This window comes from Mandrillus leucophaeus, unplaced genomic scaffold, assembly GCF_000951045.1.
Source record: "Mandrillus leucophaeus isolate KB7577 unplaced genomic scaffold, Mleu.le_1.0 Scaffold395, whole genome shotgun sequence".
Classification (NCBI taxonomy): domain Eukaryota; kingdom Metazoa; phylum Chordata; class Mammalia; order Primates; family Cercopithecidae; genus Mandrillus; species Mandrillus leucophaeus.
Window position 1 is genome coordinate 1,471,078 of NW_012104198.1, and position 10,839 is coordinate 1,481,916.

General features: G+C 42.1%; 1 protein-coding gene across 1 annotated transcript; it reads right to left on the reverse strand.

The window, feature by feature from the left end:
• Positions 1–8,246: 8,246 nt before the first annotated feature.
• On the reverse strand, positions 8,247–10,833 carry USP27X (ubiquitin specific peptidase 27, X-linked). The gene has a single exon (XM_011991351.1). It carries the CDS (start codon positions 10,495–10,497, stop codon positions 9,181–9,183), a length of 1,317 nt encoding a protein of 438 aa, XP_011846741.1. The 5' UTR covers positions 10,498–10,833; the 3' UTR covers positions 8,247–9,180.
• Positions 10,834–10,839: the final 6 nt, after the last annotated feature.

The window sequence follows — 10,839 nt, forward strand, 5'->3', positions numbered from 1 at the left end:
TAATTTATGTTATGACTTTTCTTCAACCCTTGAGTTACTCTAATTTTTCAATGCTTCTTTATTTTTCCTCTTCTTTCCTGCCTTCAATTTGATTGATGGAGTTTCCCCCCATTTTATCCTTTGGTGGTTTGGAAGTTATATATTCCTTTTTATCATTCCATTGCCTCCCTCTACTAGTGTGTAAGTTAGGGCATTGTGCCCTCTGTTTCTATTTTTTAATGGCTAATTCAGAAATAACAATATGCATAATTTACTTACAAAAGTCTAAAATTTGAAAAGAAAATCCTTTACCCTTCTTTTAGATAATTCAATAACTTAAAACTCGTATGCTAATGTTGTCTTGTATTTCAAGTCTCTATTGCTTTTTCAAATCCCACTAGCAATGATTGTGATTGGTTTATACTTCAGTGTTTATTTGTCCACATGTTTACCATCATCTTTACTTTTCATTCTTTCACCCATCACAGACCTTCTACTTGAGATGATTTTCCTTCTGCTTTTTACTGAATTTCCCTTAGTGAGGACCTGCTGATGAAGAATTATCTCAATGTTTGCCTGAAAATGTCTCTATTTTACTCCCATCCTTTATAAATATTTTTGCTGAGTATAGAATACTAAGTTAACAATAATCAAATTGAAGATCATTTCATTATTTTTTGATTGTTGAGAAGTCAGTTGTCAGTCTAATTGCTATTCCCATGAAATGAGCTGTCATATTCCCCTGGCTCCATTTTCTCTTTCTCTTTGTTTTTCTGCAGTATCTGGGTGTAGATTTATTTTTATTTATCCTACTTGGGATTTGTTGGGCTTCTTAAATGTGTGGATTGATTTCTTTCATTAGGTCTATTAAAATTCTCAACCATTATTAATATTTAATATTAACTTTGTCAACTTTTGAATTTTTGAATATTAAGTATATGAATAGTAACAGTATTCATAGTCATATTATCTTCCTCTCATATTGTAATCAATGTATGCTAGATTTCCTCATTATATCCTCCACATCTCTCCTTGCTATCCCATATTTTCATTTCTTTTTTTTCCATGAGGCATTCTTGGTCATTTCTTCAGGTTTACCTTCTAGTTTATTAACTCTCTCTTCACTTATGCCCATATTTCTGCCAGATACATTCATTGAGTTGGCATTTTTCACTTTTAGAAGTTTTTCCCCCTCTTCTCCCCACAATATGCCATGTCACTTTTTGTGGGTTCCTCTTCTCTGCAGATATTTTTAGATTAACAATCTGTTTCTTTAAACATAGAACACGTGGTCATTTAAAAATGTGTCTAATAACTATATGACATGAAGCCTGTGCAAGTTTGTTTCTGTTGTTTCCTTTCCCTGCCGGTTCTAAGTCAAGTTACCTTGTTTCGCTATGCAACTGACTATTTTAGCCTGCTTTCTGATCATTGCACATGACAATTTTTTTGTGGGGGTTCCCTGAGGCCTGAGATGGATTTATTCTCCTCCAGAGACTTTGTATTTGTTTCTATGAGCACTTTGGAGTACTATCTGTCTGGGAGCCACCCATAACTAAGTTCATGGTTTGAAGTTCTGTAGCTGACCCAGGCCATGGATAATAGGGGAGTAAATCTGTCTGAGGGCTGGAGTGTGGCCTCATCTTTTCAGGAATAGATTTTGTAGCCTTCTTTTTAACCCTTTCTTTTTTAGCAAGAGAGCTCTACTTAGCACCAAAGCAGCCTTCTGTATAGTTCTCAGGGATTATTGGGAACAGAAGCTCATATTATAATTAAATCTATAATAGGCTTAGTTCTGGATGGCCCTCAGGCTGCAGAGATAGTCCCTTGGGGTCTCAAGTTAATGTGGAGAGGGTCTCCTATTAAACTTCTACCTTGGGTTGGTCCTGAACCTTGCCTTCTTTCCCCCAACCCTGTGTGGCCATTGAATCAAAGCTCAGGTGGGCAGTGTAGGCAAATGCCCTTAAAGCAAATTGGCTTTGGTGCCTCTATATTCTGTTTACTTGTTTGGTTACAGCTGTCATCCAAAAGTTGGCCTGGAAGTTTTCCTTTGTCCTCTCAGTTCTTCAGTGCTTTTAAAGTAGTTTCAAAATATTTTATTCAGCATTTTTTCATTAATTCAATAATAAAGTCAAATCAAATAACTAATTCTCCCATTGCCAGAACCTAGAAGTCCATACTCTTAAGTGGTTAAACATTCATACTTGACTTAACAAGGTCTAAATTCAGGCAATATCCCTACTGTCTTTCCAAACGATACAACCACCTTAGAATGCTTTAAATATGAATAGTGCCCTGCTGTCTTACATGTTTATTTATTTTTCTTTTTATGAATACATAATAGTTGCACATATTCGTGGGAGGTGTCCTACATGTTTTTGTGTGCTTCTGTTTTTAGTGCCAGCTTGTTTTTATACTCCCATATTCTTTAGCATTATTATTGCCTTATATAATTAATGCTTATTTAGATTTCCCCACGTTTGCAATTTTTGTTCACTGTTCCTTGCCTCCTATTCACCCCTTCTCTCTACTTTCATGTTCCTCCTTCCTGAAGTATCTCTTATGGTAGTTATTCTTGTGAGACGCTATTATTGCTAAATTTTCTTAATTTTGTTTTGTTTTTTTTTCCCTGAAAGTTTCCTCATTTCACTCTCAAAAAAAGAGAAGCAGTTCTTCTCAGCAGTATTTCTTGGGGGTACTAATTCTCCTTATGGCAACTGGTGACTCTCCTTCATGGCATATCATTTATATGCAAGGACTTGATTTCTACTGTTGCTTATTTCTGAGCCCATCTTCAGGAGATCCTTTCTTTTTCTGTGGCGTTCCATTACCCTGGATCACAAAAATGTATTGTGTTTGCTTTTGCTGAGATTCTATAAGTTTCAATGGTTCTGTCTCAACTTTTAACTTTTCAGCATGTGGTTCCCATACCACATAGTAAATTTTGACCCCACATCCACATAGAACATAGGCCTGAGATTTTTATTTCTCCTTGTGGTTCCACAGACAACATAAGCCCTTTCATTGTTTATTCTCTAACCCCCTTTTAATAGACAAGAGAAGCTACTAAAGGCTTTACCCAGAGGTTTCAGCTATAGCTTCTCTGCCTGTGGTGGACCTGAAGCTGTGTTGTCAGCACCTGGATGGGTATTGGACTCCCAGCTCCAAGTCCCTAGCCATTAGGGCCTGATACCTGGAACCAATACCACACAGGACACTGCAGTGTGTGTTTACAATTACTACACTGCCTTTTGTTTTTCCTTTTGTTTCCCTACAGATTTTGCTTTTTATTTTTTTAAAGCTCAGCTAGAAATGTAAATTTTTGTTCTAGTTGATCTAGTGTTAGTCTATGTTTGTATTGGGAACGAGGCACTAGTCATATCATCTTAGTGTGCTGTGTTGCCAGAAGAAACCATGTTTTATACACACAATTTGGCACCTTTTTATAATTAAGCATTCTTCCTTATCATTTCCATCCTCATAAATATCCACTTCTTTAAGTTCTAAAGAAATTAAGTCTCCCCTCAGGACCATCTAGATTGTGAGCACACATGAGGCCAGGCTTCTGTAGCAGGCTGGATTACTTTCCAGACACACCACCATGTCGTTTAAGTATATCATTCCCCTGGGGTCTAAAATTTCTTACCACAGTGAGTTTCAACTTTAAAATATTTTAGTAGCAGAACCCTTTCTGCAAGTATTACCTGGAATCCCCCCAAATACCAAACAAGAGGAGAGCTTCTCTGGTTGAAGTGGAGTTGAGAGTTCTGATCTCACCAACTTACTCTCCTTGCTCCCTGAAGTGCTCTCCAAGGCGCTCCCTGGGCCATCTTCATAGACTCCTTGGACTCCAGGAAGGTGTGATAACGAATAGATCAGCGGTTCTCAAAGTGTGGTCCCAGAACCAGGAGTATGGGCATCACCTGGGGATGTGTTAGAAATGCAAATTCTCAAGCCCCCATCCCAGATCTACTGAACCAGAAACTCTGGGGGTGAGACCCAGCAATCTGTGTGTTAATGAGCTCTGCTGGTACATGAGGACCTCTGATGCATATTAAAGTTTGAGAAATTGCCAGAATATTGTACTCAGGAGCTACTGGAACAAGGCTGAAGTGTTGCCCAAGATTAACATTTCTTGGGTGCTTAAATTAACCCAAGCTTCTTTGGAAGGTTATTTTCCATCCACCATTTTCTTTTACCTGAGTGATATTACAGACACTCTTAAGACACTTTCTTGTACCTGAGTGAGATTATAGACATTCTCAAGGCAAAGACACAACTTTGCAATGGCCTGAGTCCCTCTGAATTGATTCAGTATCAGGAGGCCGAGGTGGGAGGATTGTTTGAGCTCAGGAGGTCGACGCTGCAGTGAGCCATGATTACACCATTGCACTCTAGCCTGGGTAGCAGAGTGAGACCCCATCTCAAAAGAAAATGAATAAATGAATAAATAAACAAACAAATAAATCACAAAGACGAGTAGGGATTCCTATCCTTAGTTCATTAGACAGAAATAATGAAGTTCCTCCTAATTTTTCTTGACAAAAAGACTTCAGGCTGATCTCATTTCACAGAGGCCAGCCCACTCTCTCCTCTTTTTCTTTAAAAAAATTTTTAAAATTAATAAATTTTTAAGACTCGAGGTCTGAAGTTCATAAAATGACTATCGAACAAAAGAAGCCAGACATAAAAGAGTACACGCTGAACAACTGCATTTAGAGAAGATCTAAAGACAGACAACACTAATCTACAGTGAAAGAAGTCAGGATAGGTGTCTTTGAGTTCTGGGGAGTGTTTTGTTTCTTGATCTGGATGCTGTTTACAGGGATATGTTTACTTTGTAGAAATTCATCAAGTTATATATGATATGTGTACTTTTCCTGTTTATCTGATATACTTCAATACAAGAGTTTAAAAATGACACTGGGTCACCTGCAGAGCAAGTGTGTAATGACGCACTGTGGTGAGTGCTGGGCTACATACTTTCAGAGGATCTGGGCCTTCATTTCTGGGTGTGAGACATACATTTGGAGGAAACACAGGCTTCTGGCACCAGGTCTACTGCATTTTGAAAGTAAGAGTTGCATGGGGGCCATTCTGTTTCTTGATTTGAAAAAGGCCTTTTGGTTGATGGCGTCCCTGATCAGAATTCCCTGTAGACAGTGAATAAGAGAGACAGTTACCAATGTGACCTGTAGGCCAGAGTCAGTTTTAGCATCTGGCTACTCCAGGAAATGGTAAATGGCAGGGCCCTGGATTTCTAACCAAATTATGCCACGAAATTGTGGGAAGGAATGTGTAATGGGTGACAGGGCAGTATCTCATTGTTTGGTACATGGTTCTGAACTCTATGGGTGGTTGATGCTCCCAGTTGTGAGCACCCATATTTCACCTGTGCTCTTCTGAATCCAGATCACAAATCTACATACGAACCAAGTCTCCCAGTCCTAACAGTATGTGGATGTAAATGAAGTCTCTGTTAAAGAATTAACTTAGCTTGGCGCAGTGGCTCAAGCCTGTAATCCCAGCACTTTGGGAGGCCAAGGCAGGTGGATCACCTGAAGTCAGGAGTTCGAGACCAGCCTGGCCAACACGGCAAAACTCTGTCTCTACTAAAAATACCAAAAATTAGCTGGGCATGGTGGTAGGCGCCTGTAATCCCAGCTACTTAGTAGGCTGAGGCAGGAGAATTGCTTGAACCCAGGAGGTGGAGGTTGCAGTGAGCCGAGATCACGCCATTGAACTGCGCTCCAGCCTGGGCGACAGAGCAAGACTCTGTCTCAAAAAAAAAGAAAAAAATTAGCTTAAATTTCACCGGTTCTTGCCCCATTTGCTCATCTAGGAACTCCAGCCCACATGAAAAATAACCCAATTGTGTCTGCAAGTCTCCAGTAGGTTACAAACCAATCCATTTTCACCATCTCCCATGTTCTTTCTTACTTATTCTGGGCCCCTATCTTTGTATAGTCTGACCATGAAGCTGTTTAAGAACTAGTTACCCCTTCCCTCCCCACCCCTGCCACTGCTGTACTTGTGCTCACCATCGGAATGTTGAAGAAGGTGCCAAGGGTGCTACTTCCTGATACCCCTAAAGGCCCTAATCGTAGAGGTGCCTGACCATGTGCCAGACATTCTCAAACATGCCTGGATCTCAGTTTGAGTTTAAGGTTAACACATACCTGCTGAATACATGATGCCTTGGGTTCCACGATGGTATGATCTGAAGGCAGGCACTGGCTGCTGTTACATTCCATTGCTCAGTTCGGGGGTTAGTGACTGGTAGGGGCATAGGGCTGGCCTTGAATGGTTGCCCTGTTGCTAAGGGACAATGCTGTTTTCCAGATAGAGGTGTGAGGTTCAATTAGGAAGTGCCCGGCACAGCTGCTCCCCCTGGCGGTCTGTGCCTTCCACCAGCGGAGACAGAGAGGTCAGGTTCAGCAATCTCGTGCCATTCATAACTCTCAGTGAGTTCCTCTTAGAACTATCGTTGAGTGCAGGGTATTTAAAAGGGTTTCCTGTGTCAGACAAACCCAAAATGAGGAATGTGCTATTAAAAATGTGAATGCCATACAAGATGAAGAAAGGTTGTGGAAATGTTCCAGATTAAAGGAGGCTTAAAGAGATATGACAACTAAATGCAATACTTCACCCTAGGCCAGATTCTGCAATAGAGTGGGAAAATGCTATAAAGGACATTACTGGGTCAACAGACAAAGTTGGAATACAAATGGTAGATTAACGTATCGTATCAATGTTAAATTTTCTGCAGTTCTACTGTAGTGATGTGGGGAATATGCCTATTCTTAGGAAATGTACACTGACGTATTTAGGTGTGAAGGGCCATGATATATGCAATTATCTTCATATGGTTCAAAAATATACACACCCCCATTTATAAGAGTGCACATGTGCAAATGATAATACAAATGAGGTAAAATTTCACAATGGGTAAATCTGGTAAAGAGCATACCGATGCTCTTTATACTATTTTTTATAACTTTTCTGTAAGTTTGAAATGATTCCCAAATAAAAATGTTTGAAAATTTTAAAGGTCACTTTCTGTGCAAGCAGTCAGGATCTGGTGGCACAGGCCTGCCTGGACTCTTCCCCTGGCAGAGATGAAGAATGAGGACATGGCTGTGTCCTTCCAGGTAGGGATACCAGACCCTTCCCAAAAGGTAGTCAGACACCCTGCACGAAGTTGCCAAGTGCCATCCAAAGTCACCCATCTCTTGATCTCTCCCATCCTACAAGACACCAAAAATAACAACTTTTTACATTTTTTCCTGAAAATTATGAGCCCTAGGTGTTAATGAAATCTTGGTTATGAAAGGAAGGTGTATTGATTCATTAACTCATCCATCCATTCATTCATTCAGTAAATGTTTTGAATACCTACTTACCATGTGACAGGAGTCAAGGGAATGAGAATGCATCCCAAGGTACAAGAGGAGACATAACTCTTGTCCTAAAAATGCCTATGAGCTAGTTGTGATGCACCCACAGCCACGTAAATAAACATGTATTTCCAAATGAGTGGACCATGAAGTAGACTTGGGAAGCAATGGGGAGCCCAGCCTTTTACCAGAGCCAGTGGATCCAAGCCCCATGGATCTGATACACGTTTAATTTCCCTCCAGGATTCTCTAGGTAATAATTACTTTTCTACCTGACACTGATGAGAGAAGGACTCATAGTGCTTACTCCACCCTGGGTTCATCCCACCTGTTTCAGTTCAGCTCTCTGCAGGCTGCTCTGCCCTCTGTCAGTATCAGGGAAGGGGCCAACAAGCCATTCTATCAATATCCCTGGGCTGATGGGCCAGTGAACTTTGGAAAACAGTCTTTCTACTGATCTGTGCCTGTGAGTAAACATAGCAACTGAACCCATAATGTTTTTAGAAGACGAAGACCACCAAATTCCCTCATGTGCAAGCCTGGCAGCCTACTGGCCATGAGAGTCCCATCACTGGGATCTGAATCATGAAAGCAACACGACTGTCCTCCATAAGGACAGAATAATGATCTTATGGGACAGCTATGGTTCTTTCCACCCCCAATCCCAGGTGGCACCCACTGTGATGCCCTGCACACAAGGGACAAAAGTGGAGTTCATTGCCTTGGTACTCTAAATAGACAGCATTGGGGAGGGAGTTGTGGAGAATGTGTGTGTGACTGCATATGACATGATGTGTGTCCCTTCTGTCCAGGGGTCTCAGGCGGGACTGACCCCCACCTCTGATGCATTCGGGGCCTGGTCCAAAGAAGTTTCAGGTTTGGATCCAACAAACGTTTACTGAGTCCCTACAAAGTTCCAAGCCTTTTACTTTATACTTTGACACATTTTTATATCATTTAATCTTTAACAATAACCCTTTAAGGTAGGAATTATCTGCATTTTACAGATGATAAAACAATCGCAAAGAGGTTCATTGATTTGCTCAAGTATATCACACAGCTTTTTTTTTTTTTTTTTTTTTTTTTTTTAACACACACACTATACTCTTAGCTGAGGCCTGTCTGCGTTGGTTGCTTATCTTACAGCATTTCTTGTCTTCTCTACTTTTGGAGCGAGTGCTCCCCTTATACAAGCCCCCTTATTTCCTCTCCTTTCACTAGCCCAGGTGGGCTTTTCTTGTTTTAATACTGCATTTAATAGCACAAAAAATCACGAATACAAAGAAACTGGCAAAGGTGTTTGTCAATGATATCCCTGCCTCCTCCACTTTTCTGCTTTCATACCCATATATGTAATGGGCTACATTTTTTAGAAACTTTTCTTTTTCCCCCCAAACATATAACTGTTATGTGATTGGTCAATTGAAGCTGAAACACCCATGGAGAAAGATGTTTTACGGTTACAAGGGCACACCCCCCCACCACCCCCCTCCCCCCCACACTTTCCCACACAATCTTTTGGAGGAATATAGGATATGTACCAGTGTCAGCATTTTCCTGCTCCTGCCTTCCTTACCCAGAGTGTTTCTACCATTTAATTTCCCTTTCATCAACTGTTTAGACTAGAGCCTCTTCTCCCTCCCCTTCTATTTCTCTTCCAATCAGGACCTTTTGGACACTGGGTACTGTTCAATTCTTACTCTGTCAGGCCCATGGGCCATGGTCAAGTAGGTCCTTTAGATCTCGATGCCAGTTGTAGTATTGGTGTCGTCATCTTCCATTGCAGGTAGGTCTGTGTGTCACTTCAGTAGGCTTGTGTGTTCATTTCTTTCACTTTTTCTGACTCATGTTCCAGCACCTGTTTGTGATAGAACAGTAAATACCCTTCACTGTCCAGTACATCCTTAATACTGGCCTTAGTGATGACGGCATCATCACACTTGAACCACTGGTCCTTGTGGTGGCGGATGAAGCTGGTATAGTGGCCACTCTCCAAGGTTCCTTGGTGATTAACTACAGCAAACAAGGAATACTTATTTTCATTGTTTCCACTATTGGTTGGCAGCTGCAATTGTCCATTCATTCTGCTCTCTTTACTTGAGGCCATAAACGGTGTCATATCCAGCTCCAGAGGAAAGGAAATGTATGTAGTGATCTTGCGCCTCTGTTTGGCTGAATGTTCAAACCGTTTGAAATGAAAACAGGCAACGACAGGTAATTTATTCATTGTGAGCTGTTTGGTAGATTCCTGGTAGCTTTGGCAACTACCACATTTAATTTTGGCACTGCTTCCTAAGTGCTCTGGCCTCGTAAACCTCCGCAAGCAGTCCGTGAGGGTGGTGATTCCTGGTATGTGGCTTTCCCCGTTCACACTGCTCTCCCTCCCTGGGCTCATGGGCCAGAAGGAGGTACAAGAGCCAGGCAAGTCCAAACTAATGTCCCAGCATGGGTCTATCGTGGTGGAGACGCCATGGCAGGCTTGACAGGTGACATCAGACTGTAGGCCACCTGTGAAGATTTGGTCTATGATGCAGTTACAGTGGTTGGGATTGTTGGCCGCCTTCCCGACATCATCACCTTTGCAGTGCCTGTGCAGGACATCTAACGCTGCAATGAGGAACTCGTGGGCATCCTGTTGCCTGTACCCTGCTAAATGGCGGGCATGTATCCACACCAGGTGCAGTAACTTATAGGGCACATGAGGAGACGGGTTTCCAGAATACAACTCCCGAAACAGCGACGACATCTCACAGACCAGACACAACTCGGGACTCGGCATCTCACATCGGTGCCTGTCAGAGAGAAAGAAATCTCTCAGTATTGGCGTGTGGGTGAGGGCCTGGACGATGCAGTTCATAAAGCACGTGTTGCCAAGATTGATGAGTCCTCTTAAACCGATCGTAAAGCTGGACGTGATTCTTCTTCTCCTCGGGTTGTGCCCCAGCAGTTCTAATTCTGGTTTGGTTGTTTCCCAGGTTGGGAATTTCTCGCCAAGGCCTGGAACTGAACACTGCTGGTGAGAAACCTCTGTTGAGGTGGAGGCTTGTAATTTCAAAGCTTCTCCTTGCTCTTCTTTGGCAATTTGCTCAATGTCTTTGTCATATACATAGTCCTTACACATAAAGCAGTATATACCTCCGTAATACAGGTCTACGGCTAAGTTGTGTTGTTTCGTCTCGGCGTGCTCGTGAATGTGCTTCTCCGTGAAGCAGCCAAAGAAGACACAGGAAAGGCAAGAGTGGAGTCTGTTCAGATGGGTGCCACACACATGGCAGATGCACGACTTTGCCTTGCTTTTCCTGGTCTCTGGGGTTCCACACCACACGAAGCACTGGTAGATAACCCGCAGTTCCTGCCTCCAGTTCTCTCCCACCTTAAAGCTGTTCACGTGGGAACAGCCTGGTGGCCCCACGGCAAAATCCACATCCAGGCATCCGCCCCCAGGGCCGCGCCGGGGCCGGGG

What these genes read in the sequence shown, in the direction of transcription:
- USP27X (XM_011991351.1), bottom strand. Translation starts at nt 10,497, where the DNA reads ATGTGTAAGGACTATGTATATGACAAAGACATTGAGCAAATTGCCAAA.